Genomic DNA, 25,197 nt, shown 5'->3' on the forward strand with positions numbered 1-25,197 from the left:
TTAAAAGGAAACCTTTTCTCTAGTTGCAGAGGTGATCATAATTAGAACATTGATAGCACTTTCTTCCCAACACAATAGGAAAATCCACCAAATGGATATCAAAATTGCATTCCTACATAGAGACTTGATAAGGTAGGTATATGTGAGACAAACTCTTGGATTTTTTGAAAAAGGATAAATAAGGAACATATGGTATGTTTCTTACAAAATTTATTGTATGGTTCAGAACAAATCCTACAAGCCTACTATTTGTAAAGAGATGAGTACTTTCTTCATAGGGGTTTTCAAAATTTTGATGCTAATCCAAAATCTATACATTAAAGTTTTGGATCACAAGTTAATGCTTATTATATTCCATGTCATTGGTTTGCTCATTGCTAAGAATGATCAATCACTTATAGATGAAGTGAAAGAAGATATGAAGACCAATTTTGAGATATTTGATCTTGGATTAGTTTTTTTCTTTCTTGGAATCGAAGTGTAGAAAACACTTATAAAAGTGTTCTTTTCTCAAATGAAATATATATAAGAAATTCTCACACAATTTAAAATGTGGGACTACAAAGATTCACCAATGCTATGGAGATAGGAACTAATTTTATTAAAGACCCAGCTTTGGTAAAATAAGTCAATGAAACAAATGATATGAGTTTGATACAAAAATTAATTTAATTGATTATTACTCATCCAAACATATCACATGTAGTGATAATCTTGTCTTGATTAATGACTTATCCAAAACAAAGTCATTGGTGATTTACAAAATGAGTTCTGAGATATCTTAAAGGAACACAAATTTTTACTACTTTAATCTTGAATTTTTCATTGGTTCATGGAGTTGTAAGAAGTAATTTAATGTTGCATTTCCATCCTCTAAGGTTGAGTACAAGGTAGTTGTAGCTACATGTGAAGCAATATGGTTTACGCTACTTCTTAAGGATTTCACCATGCACAATCTAATCTCATGATTATGTATTGTGATAATAAAAGTTTGTTGAAGTTCTCCAAGAATCAAATGTTCCATGCTCACACAAAGCACACTAAAGTATCTCATCAATTCATAAATGAGCATGTCCTTGATAAGAAAATTGATATAGTTTATACATCAACCAATGGGCAACTTGTAAATGTCTTCACCAAACACTTGAGCAAATATGGGTTTGTATGCTTTCAAGAAGGCATTTGTGCTAAATGTTCTTCATTTGTTAATGGGTAGCTAATAAGCTTATTTGTTATAAGGAACATCCATTTAGTTGTTGTCTCATGAAAACAAATATATGATATATTGAAATTTATGTTGTATTTAATCACACTCCCTAATCATCTATTACATAAAGACATAACTATCATGCAGAACATATTTGTTCATATATTTTACTCATTTAAAACTATTTTGATCTAGAAAAAATCTATTAAAAGCTCCCAATTTCAAGTACTGACAAATTATTAAACAATAATCAATCTTTGTTTTCCAATAATTAATACAACCTTTGGCACTGTAATACCAAAAAATAAGAATTTGTTGCTCATTTTTTTTTATGATATAGAGCTTAACGCGTTCCTTGACTTTTAGCACATTGTTTTTATTAGAAGCCCATCTTCTCTTTGTTTTCATCTCATTTGAATGGAAAATTCAGCAAATATGTTCATGTAGATGAATCATTATATTTATGTAAAAAGCAAAAAGGATTGGAAAATACTCAAACTTTTGAAGAGAAAAAAACACACGTGAATCTCTTTTTATTGAAATTTTAACATGGCCACACTCATAGATCCGAAAAAACTTGAGCAGATCCTATTTTGAACGGATTATGAGAATGGCCTTAAGTGTATCAAGCTCAAACATTTTAACCCAGTTGCTTTTATACTGTGGTGTAGTCAGAATCTACAAAAGATGAGAAATTTAAACAGATTGAAATGTCAAGTAACATCAATGACTGGACCTGTGTAGGGATATTGTCTCATGAAAAAGTTGTCTGGTTTTTCAATCTCTTCTAACCACACGCCATCTTCATTGCCTGTCAAGTATCAACCCAAAATGACAATCATGGCTTCCCCAGAACTGAAAGTTTTCTATTGTAATATCTGCAGAAAGAGAAAAGAATGGTGGAAATATGCTCACCAGGAAGGCCTGGATATGGGCATTCTCGAAAGTAAGAGGGGTTCCCTGAATAAGGAGGAGAAAGTATATCCAGCACGGCACAAGAAGTTAGTGCTGTGAATGAATGAATGTTGCCTCCACTTGTTGGGTACAATACTGATACCTCACAGGGGGCTGCGAAATCACCATCCACCTTTAGAGCTGCCAACCTCACTGCAAAGTTTTAAAACCCATGTTGGTTTCAGGAGAATACCATTCATCTGATGATTGGAATGCTTTAGTCAAAAAAAATTATGCACAGAAAAGAGATTGAGTGATGCACAAGTTAGCTTACAGTCTAGTGGGTAAGGATGTTGGAAGGAAACTGTGGGCTGAGGATCAAGCCAATCATAAGAATTGATATGCATGGAGCCGTACAAAATCTTGCTGAACACTGTCATGTTTGCATGATCATGTAGTGGAATTACAGATGAAGTTGGCAGGCAAAATATGCCTATCTGCAGGCAGTATAGTCAACAGAATAAGATTACATCTCTCAAATTCCCCATGTTGCCATTTTTACTCACTTGTTTGTACATGTTTTGATATTAGTTTTGATTATTTACCGAGAATGATGGAGATTCATGAACTTGAATGTATGTGACAGGTGGAGTCCATGTTGTTCTAGTAGAAGAAGCTACTGTTCGAGAACGTCTGTGCTGTCTTCTCCTCCTGTTGGGTCCGGCCATGTAAGGCAAGCTGCTGTGCTGCTCTATCTCCATTATCCTTCTCTCTTGTAGCCCAACATCCACGGCTCTAATTGTCTCTGTACCAGTACCACCCACAATTGTGTCAAGTTTATCAACACATTTCTACTGTTGTATTCTAATTACAACAAAACTACTTCACCCAATTAGCCTGAGATTTAGATAACTTCTAACTAAATCATCTAGTCTTAGCCTAGTATATCTCTATAGGCATTTTGATGAATGAGGTACAATTATAATCCATAAAGTTTGATTTAGAAGATTTATGTATAGTGTTGTTTACATCAAATTGATTATATAGAAAGACATAAATCAATTATCTGATTGTATAGAAATATAAATTCACAAGAATCTGTAAGCTTTCTTTAATTCTCTACCATTATAATGATGGGCAAGAGTGATTCGAAATGTTGATACCAAAAAAACTCACGTATAATCTACCCTAGAAACTTCCAATCTGAAAACTGTGAAAAAATCTAATGATGGACGAAAGTGATTCGAAATGTTGATACCAAAAAAACTCATGTACAATCTACCCTAAAAACTTTCAATCTGAAAACTGTGAAAATCTGATATCTTTAAAAGAATCTCTATTTATGGCTACTTTAGATCAGAGACAATGCTTTACGTATGAGATACATAAATTCATCGAGATTTTGGGAGACGGCAGTTGGTTTTGTGATTAATTTGGCAGAATTTTTGACACGTGACAGAAGTTAGAGAATTTGTCGAAGTTGGAAACTTTGCTGCACCCGTGATCCAGGTCTGTCACTTTTACCAGTTCTACTAAACAGTTTCTGATCTTGAAACAGGTGGATATGAATCAGGCTTCAAATTCAAAACGTTTCCATGACTGCTTTGCCACAAGAGCAAACCACGTTGGCCCATTTCTACACCACAATGTTTTACACAAATCTCTTTGATTTGGGTACGTAGTAATCTGGTCTATGAATCTGATAAAACCACTGGTTATGACAGACAACACTAAAATCTCTACTATGGTATGGCACGTTCACCAGTGCTTTAATGTCTAAAATCTAAGAACCCATTTCGTTCTTTGCAAAAAACACTGATTCCCATTTTCTTAGATTGAAAAGAAGCTCTTAAAAAACTCTCTACAAGTTACAAAATGCTTCTTGGGCTTTCAAAAGGAAAAGAAGAAAAACATATTGATGGAAGAGAATACCTAGAAAAGAAGTCAGTCTGTTAACAGCCGGTGGAAGAGGCACAATCCCTGGAGGCGAGAAGATCTCCTTGCAGAGGTTGTATAGATTCTGCACAGCGCTTAAACTCATCGCTATAATACTAACTATATAATATACATATGAAAATGAGTATCTATCTATGTACAGAAGAAATGGGCCAAATTCAATGGTTGCAGAGGAGCAGATTTGTGGGAGGAGATAAAAAGCCATTTGTTTTGCTCCTTCTTTGATGTTGATGTGGACAAGACCAACAGAAACCAGGGGCTGATAATTTACCGTGGGCTTTGAGCAGATTGTTTAACGGACTTGACTTGAGTCTGTGAAACTTCGAAGTATTTGCTCATTATTTAATGCTAATCCTCATCACCACCATTTGAATCGAGATATATCTGGAAGATCCGACAAAAGTGGGCACAGTGTTTCAAAGGCATTCAATAATTATCTTTGGTTGAAAATTTGGCATCAAGAAAAGTCGTGGTATGTTTGGAATGAATCTCCATTGATTAAATCAGCAGATGACACACAACTCCATGAGAAGCAACATATTATTTCCCAAATAGGCATTGTGTTTCCACACCCCAATCACAAAACAACTTGTGGTTTACCTTTTTCAAACCCACAGAACTGACTCAAATGTAAAGACAAGTGTTGGAACAATTGTCAATTTAATTTAATTAGTATAGGTATAAATTTCAAATAAATTTATTACAAAATAGTGAGATATAATTATGTGTTGTCTTTTGATAATGTGTTTTTATAAATTAATTTTTCAGTATGGAGGATTTTTATTCACAAATTATGAGTGATCTTTGGTGAGCTCAGTGAGAACCTTTCAACTTCATCAATACATTAAGACTCCATTAATGCATGTTTTAAAATTTTATATATTTACATATTATAGAATTATATGTTGTTTATTTAACAATTTGTTCTTGGAAATTAATATATGTTTGTTATATGGAAAAATTTTATTCAGAGTGATCCTTGGTGAGCTCATTAAGAACCTTTCAACTTCACCAATACACTAAGAACCCATTAACATATCTTTTAATTTTTATAATATTTTTATATCAACGTATACATAATAACTTTTCTAATAAATTAAATTTGATTAATTTATTATATATCTTTATTTTATTATTGAAAAAGACAAATAAAAATGTATGTTGTTTTGTTTTATATTTACATGTTTTATTTCTATATTTAATTATATTAGTTATGTTAGATATATTTTGGGATCTATATATATTTATGATCATGATATGAGATTGGGTTCTACTATGTGATTGTAGAATGTCTCTCAACATCATTATAAAAATTATTTTGTGGGGATAGGTGATTTTAATTTTATTTTTTTGTAAAGAATTAAGAAGTGTATATAATCTATCAAGTTTGGTTGGGTAATGGCTCTTCATAATCAATAAATTAATTTTTTAGTACTTTGTAAATATCCATTCACCTAAATTTGGTTGGGACTTCATCCTAAACTCATTACTTATGATGTCAAGTATTTGGATTTAACAAATTGTCTTTATGATATCAAATTTTTGCACCCAACAAAGTATCAAATGTTTAGTTGTGTTTCGGGATTTATATACATGAGAATTGTGTAAGGAAGTTAAGTAGCGAAACAACTTCCTACACTAACATTGAGAGGAGGGTAATGAAAAAACTTTTATAGATTGTCACAACAGTTACAGAAAACATAAATAGACATAATAACATTCAAACCATAACACAATGTTTTACATGGGAAAACCCTTTCGGGAGAAAAACCCCACACTCCAAAAGCCAGCCAACATATTATTCAACAATAAAAAACAGATTACAATATACTTGCAGAGAAAACTTTGTGTAGGAGAACCACTAATCAGAGATTCAAAGGTAACTCAATAGCCATACCACTCTTACACGCAATCACTATCTCACGCACCTCATATATAGGAGATACAATACAAGAAACTGTCAAATGGTATTACAAAACCATGGGCTAAAACCACCCAATAAGGTGTAGCCGACCTTATCTCCCTTCTAGATGCCCTATGAAGTGTTAAAATACACATCAACACATGTCTTTTATGTATGTGATACAAATTATATTTCCTATTCCAGGAGTACAAACTTCTGGAGGCCATAACTTGTGACCGTGTCCGATTGACAAACTGTTTGAAGCTTCGAAAAGCTCGCGAAGTGCTTTATTTCCTTGTAAATAGCTATGCTATTTATGACCACTTTTAGGGAATTTAGGAGGGTCTAAAGTCCCCAAAATTAAGTTTAAACCTTTAATCGCACCCCTCCAAAATCGAAACTTTAATATCTTCAAAACTAGGTGTGATCTTGTGAAAAAACTTTACCAGCATGCTTATCTAACCAACCAAAAGCTTCTAGGATAATTTCACAACATTTCATGCTTAAATGAAAACTTACTATAAATAGTAACCTAATGTAAATGCAAGGTTGAGACACCATTTTCCCAAAAAATTGACCCCACTATGATTGTAAAATGTATCTCAACATAATTATAAATTATTATTTTTGGAGGGGGGGTGGATTTTTTATTTGTTATAATGAATTGAGAAGTATCTATCTATTTCATCAAATTTGGTTGGTTGTGGTTCTTTGCACTCAATAAATTAATTTTATAGTGTTTGGTCAATATCCATGAGAAACTAAATTTGATTGGGACATGACCTTTGTTAAACAGTTCAAATAATCGGAAGACAACTGAGAGGGGGGGTGGGGGGGTGAATCACTTCTCATAGATTACCGGAACCTTAAGCAATTAAAACTTTAATACTGAAACCCAAAACATTAATACTGGAATGCTTAAACCAAATACCAAAATAGCAGTTAAACCAATTAAGCATGAATAAAAATCACAGAATAAATACCATCCACATGAAACCAAGATTTATACGTGGAAAACCCGATAAAGGGAAAAACCATGGTGGGAAGCCTACCCATAGCTAGATAATACTTCTGCAGTAAGTATATGAATTATAATTGAGGGGCCTACACTTGCAAGAAGGCCAATGGCTAGAGCACACTTCTCATCACAAAAGGAGCCTCACTGACTACATAGAAATCCATACTACAATCCAGAGAAGTGTTTGAACTACAAAGATAGTATCTCCTATGCCTAAGTACAGTTCTAGTTAAGCTCAATACCAAAAGACTAAATCCTCTTACATAAACCAAATTTGATCTCCAATGATCGACCAAATCATCTGCCTAAATGATATTACATTATTCACACATTACATATCCATATCCCATACCTTGATGATCTACAATGAGATCTTACATCATATATATATATATATATATAAACCCTCGACCATAAACAATCAAGTCGGCCACCAGACAATAAATCAATTACATAATTACAAAACATGTCAACCTTAGACCAAACAAATAATATCCAACACATAAGACATCCCGAAACACATCGAGAGGTCCAATCCATACGTTACATTAAATTGGTCCATCACCTAGATCAACTGGGACCCAATATAGGTCCACACGCTAAAGCAATGATCTCCATCCGCCAAGTCCTTAACATGATCACCATCAGCATCCTGAAACTCCACCAGAAGCTGCACCAGCACCACTTGTGCATATCATCAAAAATATTCATCAAAAGCTCTACCAGTGAAACCCTCGCCGGTACCAAAAGCCAAGCTTCCAAGCAAATAGGATAGCATCTGATCACCAGACCAAAATCAACTGACTGAATATGAACATGAGTATCATGAATAATCCAATTCCATAACCAAACCATATTGGAGCCTACCGGATCATGTCGGATCCAAACCAACCAAAAACTACTCAAACTATCGGGACCAAAAGTGTGTCGGTAAAGCATCCAAACAACTAGTGTTGACATCAATGACAAAACATCAATACAACACATAATCAATTCATCCAAATGGCCAACAGACCTTAACCTCACTATTTATGATGCCAAGTATCTGTATTTTATAAAGTAGCATTAAATGGTGTCAATTTTTTGTACCATCAATGTATTGGGTAGATAAATCATGTATAAGTCTCTTTGGACTTATTTTTTAAAACTAATAGTTGTCTATTCTACCAAATTTTTTAATATTATAATCCTATTCCACCCATAGAGTGTCAAGTATTTACACTTAGTGTCACACATAATCTACACACAAACACAAATTCACCCATACACACACTTTTCCATCACTACGTGGTACCTCTTGAACCTTTGAAATGGTTCCACGAAAACCAAAAGCTCCAACCTAAAGACTATATGAATGTGTGTCAACTAGTTCACATATTCTCAAACTTGTTGAATCACCAAAAAAATGAAACAAAAGATGAAGAAGAAATTGACTACATTTTAGAAGAAGTGGCTAAGTTTTGGATGTCAAAAGTGCACAAGTTTATGAAGTCCTTGAAGTGTGACATGATTCACCAGATCACACAAAGTGAGAAAGTCAAAGGGAAGGAGAGAAAAGATAGATTAAAAAAGTACCAACTCTAACTATTGGTAGGCTCATGGGTTCTAAAACCAAATGAAAGGTTGACAAGGTTTATCGTGTCAGAGTGTTCATGAGTTTGTGAACTCTCCAAAGGTGTGATATAGTTCACAAAAGGAAAATGGATATTGATAGTCCTAAAAATTACTGCACAAAAAATCTTCATGCGTTAATCAAAATATTGGTCATTCTGGATTAATTTTGCCCTATGTTCTGTGTCACAAGGTTTAGGGTTTATGAATTTCTGATTAAGTCTTGTTAAAAAAAAACCTAAGCTTGTTATATTCCTTCATTACCTTTTTCCACTTAAGCCAAGGGTCATGTCATCATCGGTGGGGCCATTTTATCCCCTAAGTTATGCTTACCTATGTTATCCTAGGCAGGTCCCATTTAACATTTTAGCCAGTGCCTATTAAATTTTTTCCTAAGTCTAAAGTTTTAATATTTTGATCAGCGGATAAAGGTAGGGCAGATCTGACGACCCACGCTTCCCCATGGTCGAAGGTGCAAGGAAGATAAGGACCGTGAAATCACGAGATGATGGCACGTGTCCTTAGTGGGCAAGGTGAGCTAGCGGTTTGAACTTTCAAATATTTGATGTTATCGGTTCCCAGCAAGTAAAGTCCAGACTACTAATAGTTCCTACGATCTGTACGTGCTTGAATGGATGAAGATGTTTTAATTTCTGCAAAAATGTTCTCGATGTTTAACTAGCTTAAGAAGGTGATCACAGTAACAGTGGGTAAAGTGCGAATAGATCCAATGACCCTCGTAACCCCAAGAAGGAAGATGCAAGGGGGATAAAGATTGCGGCATCACAACATGATACCACATGTCCCAAGTGGACAGAGATGAGCCGATAGTGGGGCCGTTGACAGAGTTGAGTTGGAAGGTGACTTGGTGATGCTTAATCAGGCTTTCACGGGCCCGTTTGCCACATGTGATGGTCAATGTCAGATTGACCAGTATGGATCGTGCAATGCACCAACATGGAGGAAGATCAATGATTGAGATTCAAAATTCATTTCAAAATGAATTGGCATCCTTTCTTTGTATGTGTGAGTAGGTAATGGTGGATGGGGTCTGGTTTGTTAACATAAGAATAACAAAAGAGAGAAATCTTCTTATTTCATACCAGAGGCATTTTGAGCATGAGCAGACATTGTTGTGAAAACCAACGGAGATTGTTCAATGTCTCACAATAGAGTTAGGGTTTTCTGGTGCAATTGAAGCATCTAGCAAGCAATTTTGTATTCTTGCAGCAGTTGTTTCCTCGAGGACCAAACCCGGTATGTCATGAGCAATGGCAAGGTGGACTTGTATCAAATCTTCATCGACAACAACAAAGAGGGATGAAATGCGGTTATAATATTTTGTAACAGAATCAAGTGTGATTGGTCATTTTTGAATGACAAGTGTCTCCTTTGGCTCGTAGCTTGTTGGCTCCCTTGGTTTTATAAAAGGGATTTCAAGGCCATGAGACAAAGTTTGGATCTTGGTTCCTTTAGGGTTCCATTTTTGGTTCGTTTAGCAAGTTTTAGATGCAAATGAGAAAACTGTAGAGTCTTTTACAAAGCATAATAGAATGAATCTTATGTCATATTTTATGCAGGTTTTGAAGGACTGAATTGTATACGGTTTTATGGTAGATATAGCATTTGAATAAATGAAATAGAATTCAGGCTTATTTCTCTCTAGTATATGATTCTACTATATTGTGAATGAAATAAATCAAGGGTTTATTTCTTTCATTGCATTGTTATGATGTATGTGATTTGTGTTTATGCTTTGATACAAGGGGTCAATTAAATGCTTGAACGAAATTGCAGAGTGGTAAGGCTTGTGCAGGGATTTTGATAAGTAGTTCGGGTTTGGGTTATAGTTGAGATGTATTGTAAGACAATATATTCTTAGATCAGTATGCTATCAGATATTTCTGTTGTGATTCACCTTATATTTCATGAATTTGACTCCCCAATGGAAAAAGACACTAGTCATTAGCTTGTCTTAGTCTTTACAATCATTTTTGTGCTCCATTCATTTTTCCTTGCTATTAAATTGTTGATTATCATAATACCTTTCAATTTATGTCTATTATTATGTGTTCTACCCATCACATGCTCCAATTAGGTTGAGGATCACTAAAGGATTTGCCATCCTTGAGCATTCTCCCTGTTGTTGAGCCTGTATATGATATTATTTGCTTTGTTTTAGTGAACTTTTGAGTATGGTGCAAAGATCATAAAATTCACTAAGGGATGACCCTCCCGGGTTTCGCAGAGCTCAAAGTGTAGAAGGATTTGTCTGAATCCTTGTCAGTTGGTCCAAGTTCTTGAGAATTTTAATAGTTGGAGTTGGCTTCTCCATAGATATTTGAAGAATCAAATTGGTTTATGTCTCTTGCAATGTAAACCCATTTGGGAAACAACAAAATGGTGACTCTATTGGGGAGAAGTTAGTGAAAAATTTATCAAAGACCTCCAGTAAAAGTTTACTGAGGTATCATCCTAGAGATGATTTTTCCTTATAGAGTCATGAGCTTGTTAAGTCCATCCCTTGTCAGTTGAGTCAATTCTCATAAATGTAGCCGAAGAATCTGTTGTAATTCATCTTTCAATGTAAGTTCTGTCTAGATTTGTCAATTTTTTATGATTACTACATAATACCTCACAAGTTGTGAGTGGCGACTCTAAGATCTTTGCACCAGTGTGCATTATTTGAAGAAGAATTGAGAAAGAACCGAAGAATTTGCAGTAGAGATGAAGCAGATTTGAGCTCTTATGATGAAGTACCCTGACAAGTTGAGGATGGAATCCATATGAATTCCATATGATAATAAGGAAGTTTTGCAGTGTTGGTTTTTGAACAAATTTGACCTGTGAAAAAATTCTAGCTATTCAATATTTTGTCAACTGCAAAGAGGTGGCGACTCTACCAAAGAACCTAATGAATATGTGAAGGTAGCTCCAGATCTACCAATATTTCCAACTAGAAAGTTGATTTGCAGTCACTACAACATTTCCAGGTATTTTGACTTTCATGAGTCAAATGTATTTTCATGAGTCATTTGTATAAAATGTTTCCCTATTGAGTGTTGCAGCACTAAGTAAAAGGGAAAGTGTGAGTTTTCAAATTTGCATACTTCTTAATTTCATTTTTTAGTTATATGCTTATATTAGGAGAAGTATGCAATCTTTGTAATAGGTTCATTCAAAAGTCTTATGTCTGATATTTCAGTCTTATGTATGTTCTTCTTTACTTATGACTTTTTTGAAAAAGAGAATCAACAGATGTGTAATTGTGAAGTTTGAATGAGAAGCTTGTAAAGGCAAGCAAGATGTATGGTCATAATGTTGTCCCTGGTATAATGAGTGATTAGCAACTCAAGGAAGCTTAGCCAAGAAGGGTATTTATCCCTAAATAGTACAAACCTTTAAATTTGAGCAACATTGAAGGGTACCCACATCCTTTCCCCATTGAGTTTAAGGATCAAGTGCCTTTGTTTCATACACAAGAATCTGAGTCAGCACTCCACCATGTCCAGTTATTTAGTGATTTTGTTGAAGACTATCACCTTTATAGTCATGAAGTTCTTTGTGAGATCATTGAAAGATAGTGCAAAGGACTAGTATGAATGTTTAGCAGCACAAAGTGTGTCTTCATGGGATTGCTTTAGGAGGTTGTTTTTGGAGAGACAGTTATGATATAGTCAGTCATGAGCAGCCTCCTAGTCCTCAGATTTTTCCAGCATGTGAGGATATAGTATGTGCACAAGAGCAACATCATGTGTCAAGTGTTGAATGTGCATCTCGAAGCATATGTGTCCCTATTGTCTCAACTTATACTTTTCAGCAATATGAGCAAGTTTATTAGCCCCAAATAGCGCGAGAACAAAGCTCCTATGTTGAGAACCCAATGACATGTATGTTAGTGCTCAGTTGGACATAAAAACACATGTGGGTGAGCACCCTTATGCGTTTTTGTGTAGATTTTTGAAGGCATTACAAAGTTTTCCTATGATTTTTTATGCTTCAAGATTCTGAGTGGGTAGACTTATTTTTGCGAGTCTATGAACCTAATGTTATTCATTCGCCAAGGAGAACAAAACCAGCTAATATGGATCAGATGGTTGCATGGATTGACATATTTGAAGATGTCAGGTCTAAGATGCACCTAGATGGTGAAATTTTGCATGTTGATAATGACAAGGTTGAGCGAGAGTGTGATGACATTGCACAAGCTAATAATGATGCTCCCTATGTTGTTGAAGATCAGTCACATGATCAACATGAAGAAGATAAGGTGTGTGAATAGCATATGGTTGAAGAGTATGAACCTGAAAATGAATTCCATGACAACCTAAATGAATATGGAAATAGACATCTACAAGGTCAGTATTCTCTTGCCGATGGTAACTATAATTTTGAGAAGGTTGTTGGAGATGCAATCTCCCGTAACATAATAAACACATTCTCTCATGAATCCAATGGGTTTTCAGTTGAGGAGGATAGTAGTATGGGACATGTTAGTGAGCAAGATGACATGTATTCTATCAGTAGTGAAGGAATCTCAGACTTGCTAGCAGCAGAGTACCTGAGATATACACATGTAAAAAATGAAGACATTTTGCACCCTACTGATGTGATTTGTGACAATGAGGTTGTCTCTTATGAAGCATTAAGTAATGCATCTACTGTCAATCTTCTTCCCATATTTGAACCATCTGATATGCAAGAGGATGAGGAGCTTGAATGCATGGGATTATTTAATTTCAACTTTGACATGTGTGTTGATAATGAGGTTCTACATGCTAATAAAAACTCAGTTGTTTCTTGTAGCAACATGTGTATGGATGCTAATGATGGTACTCTTTGTGAGAGTGCTTGTGCACAATAGGGGGAAGTGGCTCTTGGTGGCTATGATCAAAGTGGTGATAGGCTAGGAGGATGTGATATTCCAGCATGCACCCATGTTGCTAATATGAATGACATCAAATGGGACTCAAAGCTAGAGGCTGAAATCTTTTTTAAGCTTGATGATTTACAGTTGCATGAGAGGATCAATTGTGATCCTTTTCCTTCTCTAGACAAAACTTTTCTTATCGTGTACAATGGGAGGGTGGATTCTTTTGAGAGATCCTCTTTTGATGAGAAAACTAATGATTTGAATGAAACTTATAGTCTCAGTTGTGTGCCAGATCATGAGTCTTTGTTTTCTTTGTTGAGTGATGTTTTCACAGAGTGTGACAATGATTCAAGCCACGATGCATGTTGTGTTCAACATGGAAGTGTGTTTTTCAATGAGCATGACTTGTTTTGGTCACATAGTATTTTAATTTTTTAAACATTGCATAAGTTTCAGAGGTTCAACGGTGAGTGCAATGATAATTTTAAGCAGCGTAGCTAGATGAAAAATGCCAGCATGTTTGATCAATAGCAATCCAACTATGTTATCAGATTGGTTTCAGTGCAATCAAATGAAACCCATGTTTATGATAGAGGAAAGCATTATGTGACCTTTTCAGATGGCCTTGGGCCATCATATATGGTTTGACCTTCAAGACACAAGTAGCATGGGGTAGAGTGAACCTTTTGACTCTATGCCCAATGGAGTAGTAATCTTTTTCTTCTTGAATTTCCTATTCATGGACAATTATTGAAGCCCTACTTTTCTTAAAGTATCTATTTTCCATGAACATTAGATTAGGTCTTGTACATAAGTAGTGTATATTTCCTTTCTGTTCGAGTTGCCCTATCCAGGTAACTTCCCTTTTGGTCTGCTGCACCTAAGATTCTGGATTCTCGCTTGATTCTTGAGTAATGAATGTCCCCAACTAGAGCCACTGATAGTCCTAAAAATTACTGCACAAATAATCTTCATGCCTTAGTCAAAATATTGGTTATTCTAGAATAATTTTGCCCTTTGTTCTATGTCACAAGGTTTAGGTTTTAGGGTTTAGGGTTTATGAATTTCCGATTAAGTCTTGTTAAAAAAAAACCCTAAGCTTGTTATATTCCTTCATTATCTTTTCCACTTAAGCCAAGGTTCATGTCATCGTTGGCGAGGCCATTTTATCCCCTAAGTTATGCTTACCTATATTATCCTAGGCGGGTCTCGTTTAACATTTTAGCCAGTGCCTATTAAATTTATTTCTAAGTCTAAAGTTTTAATATTTTGGTCGGCGGCTAAAGGTGGGACAGATCTAATGGCCCGCACTTCCCCGAGGTCTAAGGTGCAAGGAAGATAAGGACCGCGACATCATGAGATGATGCCACATGTCCTGAGCTAGTAGGGTGAGTCGACGGTTTGACCTTTCAAACATTTGATGTTACCAGTTCCCAGCAAGTAAAGTCTAGACTACTAATAGTTCCTGCAATTTGCACGTGCTTGAATGGATGAAGATATTTTAATTTCTGCAAAAAGGTGCTCGATGTTTAATTAGCTTAAGAAGGCAGTCATCGTAACAACGGGTAAAGTGTGAACAGATCCAATGGCCCTTGTAACCCCTTAAAGGAAGATGCAAGGGGGATAAGGACCACGGCATCACAAGATGATGCCACGTGTCCCAGGTGGATCGAGATGAGTTGGCAGTGGGGCCGTTGATAGAGTTGAGTTGGAAGGTGACTTGGCGATGCTTAGTCAAGCTTTCACAAGCCTGCTTGCCACATGTGATGGTCAATGTCAAATTGACTAGTATGGATCGTGTGATGCACCAACATGGAGGAAGATCGATGGTTGAGATTCAAAATTCATTTGAAAATGAATTGGTGTCGTTTCTTTGCGCGCACAAGCAGGTAATGGTGGACGGGGTCTGGTTTTCTAACAAAAGAATAATGAAAGAGAGAAATCTTCTTATTTCAAATTACCAGAGGCATTTTAAGCATGAGCAGAGACTATTTTGAAAACCAATGGAGATTGTTCAAGCTCTCGTAGCAGAGTTAAGGTTTTTGGGTGTGATTGAAGCATCTGGCATGCAATTTTGAATTCTTGCAACGGTTGTTTCCTCAGGGAGCGAACCCAGTACATCATGAGCAACGACAAGGTGGGCTTGTATAAAATCTTCATCGATAATAGAAAAGGGATGAAATGCAGTTAGAATATTTTGTAACAGAATAAGGTGTGACTGGTCATTTTTTAATGACAGGTGTCTCCTCTAGCCTGTAGCTTGTTGGCTTCCTTGTTTCTATAAAAGGGATTTCAAGGCCATGAGACAGGGTTCGGATCTTAGTTCCTTTAGGGTTCCTTTTTCTGGTTCCTTTAGTAGGTTTTAGATGCAAATGAGAAAAGTGTAGAGTCTTTTGTAGAGAAAAATAGAATGACTCTTATGTCATATTTTTATACAAGTTTTGAAGGACTGAATTGTATACTATTTTATGACAGATATAGCATTTGAATAAATGAAATAGAATTCAGGCTTATTTCTCTCCAGTGTATGATTCTACTATCTTTTGAATGAAATAAATCAAGGGTTTATTTCTTTCAGTGCATTGTTATGATGCATGTGATTTGTGTTTATGCTTTGATCCAAGGGATCAATTAAATGCTTAAACAAAATTGCAAAGTGGTAGGGCTTGTGCAGGGATTTTGATAAGTAGTTTGGGTCGGGGTTATAGTTGAGATGTATTGTAAAGCAATATATTCTTAGATCAGTATACTATCATATTATTTTTATTGTGATTCACCTTATATTTCATGAATTTGACTCCCCAATGGAATAAGCCACAAGTCATTAGCTTGTCTTAGTCTTTACAGTCAGTTTTGTGCTCCATTCATCTATCCTTGATATTAAATTATTAATTTTCATAATACCTTTCAATTAATGTCTATTATTGTGTGTTTATACCCATATCATGCTCCAATTAGGTTGAGGATCACTGAAGGATTTTCCATCCTTGAGTATTCTCCCTGTTGTTGAGCTTGTATATGAGATTATCTGCTTTGTTTTCATGAAATTTTGAGTATGGTGCATAGATCATAAAATTCACTAAGGGGTCACCCTCCTGGGTTTTGCAAAGCCCAAAGTGTAGAAGGATTTTTTTGAATCCTTGTCAGTTAGTCCAAGTTCTTGAAGATTTTAATAGTTGGAGTTGGCTTCTCTATAGATATTTGAAGAATCAACTTGGTTTATGCATCTTGTAGTGTAAACCCATTTGGGAACAAACAGATCCAACATAGTAGGTAAAAGGAAAATGTAATGAATATTTAAATTCTAGAAAAAAGAAACTAATGAATATTAGTGCACTAATACCATATTAAAACCCTACCTAGCCTCTTACATTGTTTAGAAGGTCATTAATGAGCTAGTAATCCCATATAATTACCAACTTGGATTTGAAGGGATCTATTAATTAGATGATTGTCTATGCACATAGATGTATTTTTTTGGAATATTGTATGGAGTTTCTAAGGTCTTGTAAGTTTGGTAATCAAAGGAGAAGGTACATGTGAATACCCCATATTTTGAATTTTGATAATAGGAAATCCTAGGAGTTTTGAGGGATGATATTTTATGTTGTGTGCTCCAAAAAAATGTTTGAAAAAATGTGGGAGATATTAAAAAATGGATTAGGTTCTTTCTAGAGATGGATCAGTTAATGGGATGTTACCCTATATTTCCTCTTTTTTATTATAATTTTAATGCATGGTGTAAAATAGAATAAGTCATGCCCTCATAGAATACCTTTCTAAAATTGGAAGTACAAATTCTTTACTTTAGTGATATCCCAAATTATCTAAATCTTATTCCTAATGGAATTAAAGACCACTTACCAAAGTTTAGTCATATTAACTCTAAATCGGAAAACAGAAATTGATAGGAGTTTAATTATACAATGGGAGATTATGAAATTGAATATGAAGATGATTTCATGAAGAAAGATGCAAGGGATTAGTTCTCTACTTTGATATTATCTTCTATTTCGTCATGCTAAGAGTTCAAAGTAACATTCAAGGATCACTAAGATGACAGGATATATGTGTACTCATTGATTGATTCACTCGTTCATATCAAAAAATGTGAAGAGGAAATGGTCCTTTTTTTCCAACATGATATTTGTGAAGGCTACTAGAGACATTCCAAAAAATGTGAGCCGAAATGATTCAATGTTATATATATAAAGGTGCATTGGATGAAGAGATTGGTTTTATTATTGAGAAATAAAAATCCTATATTACTCTAGAAAGCATATGTTATAGCAAGAAATATTGAGAACAATATAATATTTTCAATATTGAAAAGTGTTGTATTTGTAAGTGTTTATAACTATAAAATGTCTCATGTAAATAAATTATCTAAAATGGGCAATGAAGATAACTTCTATAATAGTTATAGACATGTTATTACACTTGATTCGCCTTGAAAGTCTTCAATTCATGAAAGATTCTAAAAAGACCATGATGAAAAAATATAAATTTAAATAGAGGATTTTGATTTAGAATTAGAATTTAATGAAGAGTACATTACACAATAAAGAGTTGTAGATAAAGTGTTTGAAGTTGAGAGGGAATTTGATCTTGTGTCTTTTTTCAATACATTATTTGTTATTAAAAGGCATGAAGATGAATCACCCTCTAATTTTTACACTAGATTTATGGATGCTTTTCACGATCCCTACATGTCATAAAATTGAAGATACAATATGCATCAATTTATTTTATCGAGTTTATTAATTAGGTCTAATTTATATATTAAAAGAATTTAATGAAGCCCATATAATAGAAAATGAAGATACATATTTTTGTAGTAGAAAAATAAAGTGGCTAATCAATTTGTGACTAGAATGGATGTTACAAAATGTTACAAGAAAGATGGTCTAGAAACAAGGTGTGATGAATAATTTGAAATATGAAAAGATCCACTTGATGAAAATTCCACAAATCAAGAGGGAGATGACAAATATGAAAAAAAAATAGTTCAAGGAAACTGAATATAGTTTCATACATTATGAGCACCCTTGCTTACTCAATTGTGAAGACAATAAATTTATTACATCTCTATTAGTTCTAATCTAGCCCATAAATATTATTTGGAGACTTCTTGTGCATGTAAACATTATACTAATGTGAATTATGGTAAAGATATATATTTATTAGCTCGGATGAACATTTTTTTGCATTGAAGATTTCTTAGAGTGGTTTAGAGATGCTACTTTTTAATGGTGTAAATGATAATGAAATTCTATCTTTCTATTGTTCAAATTATTATAATTATTTTGAGTATGATGATTGTAAGGAAGATATTTTTGTAAGAAGGAGGTAGATGCACTTTTAGCAGAATTAAACATAGTGAAAAATATAATCCACTAAGTAACATAATTTCTAATATTTATTGATGTAGATATAATCCTCTCTTATCTTTATTGGTGTAGATATAATCCTCTCTTTGAAAGTGACTTGGAGTGTGATGAGATTGAAGAGGATCAACTCGAGTAGAAATAAGATTTAAGGAAGGAGGATTAGATGCATAGAATCAATGTGACCTTTGCATACACATGTTCATTTCTTATATTTATTATGTTCTTCTCACTTGGAGCTAACATGTGATCCTAATGAGCTAGATTAGGTATGTGTCAAGCTTGATGAACTCATGGCAATGTGTTGTTGTGATATTTTAAGATGGAACAAATTACAATGAAGATAGGAAAGAAAAAATTGTTGCAGTGATCAATAGATTAACATATGATGATTAATGGGGATGTGCACCATGGGAAGAAAAGGTGATATCCATGTGGAAGATGTTCCAGTGTATGTGTTGATACAAAAAAATTAGTGAGGTAAATTACAACTATATATTATGACATGTATATTTTTTTATCTACTTTGTGCAACCATGATTTGCTTATAATTCATGATGAAGTGTTTATGTGCTGATGCACTATCCTTATGCAATATTGGCTCTTTCTAGTCAAGACGATTTATACTTAGTCCTATTGATTTTTTGTCCTATTTGGTCTTCTTAAATAGAGACTATATGTGGGAAAAGCGGGTCGATAGAACTCAATATGTGAAAAACGGAGCTCTATGGAGCCTTGCTCACACACCCACAGGACTTCTTGGTGCAAGCTATGGAGTAATGAAGTATCACTCAGCTTCCCAAGGTTGGTCCCATGGTTCTCTATCTTACAATGTCCCTCAAACCAATGTTTTTGCTCTCAGATCACTGAGCAAAATGGTTTAGGGATGGCAAATGCAAGAATGAGGGATGCTTTTGATAGATTTTAGAATGAAATGCATCCTAAGCTATGCATGATTCTAGAAATGCAATAAACTAGATTATAAGATGACAAGGTTAGTATAAACACTATCCTAACATGATATATTAGTCTATGATTGAGCTAAATGATAAAGAAAGTATTCTAAACATGCATATTTAGATTAATTTCTATCTAAAAGAGAGGCTAAAATGATGAGCATAAAATGGTATGAAAGCTTGAATGTATTTGAGCATAAGTGTGATACTACAAATTTGGAGGATGATTCAAAATGGAGGAATGAGAGCTCTATTTATAGCAAAAACAAGGCAATGGATGGTCAGGATTGAAAGAGTTGATCAAGGGTTGAGTTTGAAAGTTGGGGATCCATGTTTGCAATTTGCACCAATGAAATGGTGACAAATGTCAACATAGGGTTGGGTTGAGAGAAGGGGTAAGAGACATTAAATGCCTGAGAAGACCTTAGGGTTATCTAGAAGGTAAGGGTCAAGTCTAAATTAAGATTACCCACTGGATTAAGAGTTAATCCAAGGATAAACCTTTGTGCAAATGATTAAGAGATAATCATGGTCAAAGCATTAAATGTTTGATGAGACCCTTGGGTTGGATGAAGGTTGAGTTAAAAGAAATTCTTTAACCATGTAAGAGGGTTTGAGTTAACCATTAATGGTTATGAAGACTTTGGGGAATTAAGTGGTTGAAGGCTTGAAGCCTTTAATGGTTATCAAAGACTTTGAGGAATTAAGTGGTTGAAGGCTTGAAGCCTTTAATGGTTATCAAAGACTTTGAGGATTTGAGAAGTGACCTCCCCTTGCTTAGGGATGTGACAAAGTTTAGAAGATGGGTTAGGCTAATTAGAAGCGATTAGAAGAGTCTAGAAGGGATTTAGAAAGGGGTTTAGGAAGGCAAGTGGGAGATGTAGGATTTTGCAAGTGGATGGAGGGATAACAGGATTTAATTGAAATAAAGTTAATTTAATTCAATTTGGTTGCAATTTTGGGGAAATTAAATAAATTAGATTTATTCAATTTTAGGATAACTATTTAATTAAATTTGAATTTAATTAAAATTGGATAGGGGGGATTTAATTGAATAAAATGATTTATTCATTAAATGGATATAGTGAATTTAATCGAGTAATTTACTTAATTAAATAGAGGAATGTGGATAATTTAATTAAATTGGATTTAATTAAATAGAGAAATGAACATAAAATATTCATTTAGGAATATGGTCATTTTTATACGTCTACAGAGACAACTTGGGGTCTCACTATTCCTAAGAGTAGCTTACAACCATACCCAAAGAAATATTAGAATCCAACTACGAATACCCAATTTTTTTCCTAGATTTATCAATGTTTTCACATATTTTATGGTGACCCTATGTAAACCTACCCTCATAACGAATCTAAGATAATATAGGTGGATTTTTCCTTTATCAATTTTTTTTCTAAAATTCTACCTTGCACTATACCTGTGTGCTCATTATGCTTCAAAGTTGGTAAAAAGGAAAAAAAATCCAAGTGTGGAATTGTGTGGGTCACTTCCTTGAAGCTCTATAAGTTGTCAAAGTTTCATATTTTCAGGGTTGTTAATCCTAGTATGTCATCCCATCCATATTTTCTTCCCCTTTTCTTATTGGATTGTTTGGCTTCATCATCACAATATTCCCGTCCACATAGTCCCAACAATATGTATTAAAGGTTTATAAATTTCTAAGAGTGGATTTTGTCGACCCATTGCACCTATCAAAATTGTCATGCTAATAATCTAAACTCAAAAACATGTTAATGCCTTGTAATATTTTCTATCACCAGAGTGTCACACTTGGTTCTCCATTCAAACCACTTATATTGCATTCTTGATCTCCAACACATGATAGCTTACTATTGAAGTCAAATCTTTTATTCATCAAGCTTTCAAATTTGGTCTTCTAGTCATATTGTTTCTCTTTAATACATAAAATATTTATCCTTTGTACTCTAAAAATTTCTATCTTCTAGTGCCAGAGATTTGGGCATCCCTCTACCCACATCTCATCTCCATTCTTCCTCTAAAACTTTGAACTTTCTAAAAAATTGTACCTTATAAGCTTTTACAACAATAGAATTTCAAACTTCCTCATTCCTCCATGCCTTCTACTCATTCTTGTTAGCCAATCGGATTTCCTCTTCCCAAAATACCCCTTCACATGTCGTCCTTGACTCCTAAATATCATTTTACAATTCCTATAATTCTTTTGGAGTCAAACTTGTAACCTCTCCTTAACTCGGGTACTCATTTCTTATCAGCCCAACCTTCTAACCCCTTGCCCTCAAAAAATTTCCTAAGTCTATTTAGACTTGATCATAATTCCATCCCTTCCCCATATCCCTTAATCTTATTTCAAATGCAATTTTTCTAAGTCCCTTTGTCGGCATTTTTGGACTTACCTTCATTAGCATATTTGTTCCAAGGTATGCTCGACTCCCAAACCCCATTGATTCCTTCATATTTGCATGGAGTCATACTTTCATCCATCCTTCCACCTTGGTATACTTTCCTTGATTCCTCCAAAACCCCACTACATGATTTCCTGCTATGTATTTTTCATCAAAGTTTGGGGACTAGACCCCTCAAAAATAGTACCAAGTATAAGTCAAGCCTGAACGTTGATCCCAATAGCATGAACAATAATCCTTGAAGCTTGACACTATGTCAACTACTTGCAATTATTTGTTTAAACTTACTTCTTTTGGCATTACTTTCCTAATACATTCAATACCCAAACTCCAAGAAAGAAAAAAGTTGCCCAAAAGTAAAAAAGAAAATATCAGTATCAAACCTTTTGATGGTTAAAAAATCAATTAAACATCCAACATGGTTCTACAAAGAACCAAAGATTCCAACCTAAAGACTATACAAACTTGAACCAGAACCAACTAATTTATACGTTCTCAAATTTGTCAAATGAATAACAAAATGAAACAAATGGCAAAGGATAAAATGATAAAGTTCTGAATATCAAAGAATTTGTGTGTTCATAAAATCCCCCAAAGTGTGATATGGTTCGAGGCAAATGAAAGGAGAGAAAACATTAAAAAAAAGACCTAGTTTATAATGTCCATAATTTCGCATGTTCACAAACCCGTTGAAAGGCCAACAGGCTCATTAGTGTTGGAGAGTTTGTGAGTTTGCAAACTCCATGAAGGTGCAATATGGTTCACAAAAGCCAAAAGGTTCCAACAGAGTAGGTAAGGAACCCATGTAATCAATATTTTAATTGCAGAAAAGGGCGCCAATGAACAGTGGTGTGCCAATACCACAATTAACCCTACCTACACTTCTGCAATACCTATCATCTGATTGGAATGCTTTAGTAAAAAAAATTATGCACAGAAAAGAGATTGAGTGGTGAACAAGTTAGCTTACAGTCTAGTGGGTAAGCAAGCCAATCATAAGCTTTGATATGCATGGAACCGTATATAATCTTGCTGAACACTGTCATGTGTGCATGATCATGTAGTGGAATTACAGCTGAAGTTGGCAGGCAATATATGCCTATCGAGAAAGAGGGAGATTCATGAACTTGAAAATATGTGACAGGTGGAATCCATGTTGTTCTAGTAGAAGATGCTACTGTTCAAGAACGTCTGTGCTGTCTTCTCCTCCTGTTGGGTCCCACGTAAGAGTTGTTTGCTCAACATCCACGGCTCGTATTATTTTTGTACCACTCAAAATTGTGTCGAGTCTGTCAACACATTTATACTGTGGTATTCTAATTACAACAAAACTACTTCACCCAATTCTTCTGCATATCTTATCCAGACTAAGATTTTCGATAACATCTAACTAACTAAATCATCATCTCCTACTCTAGCATGGCAGCACATTTTAAGTTTGATTTGTTTAAGCAACTCATTTAAAACTATATGATGTCATTTATTTGTGTGATTTTATATGAATCATTAGTATATACATAACAGATTAAAGAATATGTGTTTATGAATTATCTGGTCAGGATGGTTTAAATCTCACACACTAAACTTTGATTTCTAAACTTAAGATTGACTGACATTCTCTAGACTTAACACGTTACTTATGTATAGTTTAAAACTGGCCAAATGTTAGTGTATTCAAAGTAGACTAAAGAATATGTGTTTATGGACACAATTCTTTACGTCTGAAATGTGTAAACCCATGAAGAATTTTGGTAGATTATGGTAAGTTTTGTGATTAATTTGGAGAATTGACCAAAGTTGGAGAATTGAATAACAGAAGGGTCTGATACAATGTCAAAGTTGGAAATTTTTCTGCACTCATGATACAGGTGTGTCAGTTTTACCAGTTCTAGTAACATTTCTGATCTTGGAAGAGGTGGATATGAATCAGGCTTTAAATTCAAAACGTTTCCACAAATGCTTTGCCACAGACCAAACCACGTTGGCCCGTTTCTATCCACAATGTTTAACACAAATCTCTTTGATTTGGGTACGTGGTAATTTGGTTTGTAAATATGATAAAACCACTGGTTATGGCAGACAACACTAAATTCTGCAGTATGGTATGTATAATCACAGGTGCTTCTATAAGCTTCTTTAATGTCTAAAATCCAGGTACCCATTTGGTTCTTTGCCAAAACAATGATTGCCGTTTTCTTGGATTGAACACAAGTTCTTAAAAAACACACTACAAGTTACAAAATGCTTCCTGGGCTTCAAAAAGAAAAGGAAAAAGAAAGATTGATGGAAGAGAATACCTAGAAAAGAAGTCAATCTGTTAACAGCTGGTGGCGGAGGCACAATCCCTGGAGGCGTGAAGATCTCCTCGCAAAGTTGGTATAGATTCTGCACAGCGCTCGAACTCATCGCTATCATACTAACTATATATATGACTGTCTTATTTATCTATGTACAGAAGAAATGGGCCAAACTGAATGGTTGCAGAGGAGCAGATTTGTGGGAGGAGATAAAAACCCATTTCCTTTTCTCCCTCTTTGACGTTGATGTGAACAAGACCAACAAAAACCAGGGGCTGATAATTTTACCGTGTGCTTTCAGCTGATTGTTTAAGGATTTGACTTGGGCCTGTGAAACTTCAAAGTATTTGCCTATTGTTTAATGCTAATCCTCATCACCACCATTTGATTCGGGAAATATTTGGAAAATCCGACAAAAGTGGGCACAGTTTTTCAAAGGAATTTATCGATAGTTGAAAATTTGGCATCATCTTACTCCTGCCAAAAAAGTCATGGTATAACTCGTTCTGGGGAGCCTGTCGATTCTTGCTAGGTTGTTTGGAATGAATCTATTTCGTGGATTCTTCAATATTAAATCAGCAGATGACAGAGAAGTCCATGAAATCCAACATATTATTTTCAGAAAAGGGCATGTGCTTCCACGACCGAATCAAGATTTATGAATGATGAAAAGTCCTGTCCAATCACAAA

At 34.6% G+C, this 25,197-nt stretch overlaps 1 protein-coding gene across 2 annotated transcripts; it reads right to left on the bottom strand.

Moving 5' to 3' along the window:
* Window positions 1-1,706: 1,706 nt before the first annotated feature.
* On the bottom strand, window positions 1,707-24,703 carry LOC131030040 (plant cysteine oxidase 4). Of its 2 annotated transcripts, none has more exons than XM_057960730.2 (5): window positions 24,508-24,703; window positions 2,707-2,906; window positions 2,436-2,598; window positions 2,123-2,314; window positions 1,707-2,018 (listed from the first exon to the last, which is right to left on the bottom strand). In XM_057960730.2, exons 1-5 carry the CDS (start codon window positions 24,623-24,625, stop codon window positions 1,921-1,923), a joined length of 771 nt encoding a protein of 256 aa, XP_057816713.2. In that variant the 5' UTR covers window positions 24,626-24,703; the 3' UTR covers window positions 1,707-1,920. The 2 variants fall into 2 exon arrangements, with proteins under 2 accessions (XP_057816713.2, XP_057816707.2); XM_057960724.2 differs by lacking the exon at window positions 24,508-24,703 and adding an exon at window positions 4,034-4,266.
* Between the last annotated feature and the right edge of the window lie 494 nt (window positions 24,704-25,197).

Source organism: Cryptomeria japonica, chromosome 10, assembly GCF_030272615.1.
Source record: "Cryptomeria japonica chromosome 10, Sugi_1.0, whole genome shotgun sequence".
NCBI lineage: Eukaryota > Viridiplantae > Streptophyta > Pinopsida > Cupressales > Cupressaceae > Cryptomeria > Cryptomeria japonica.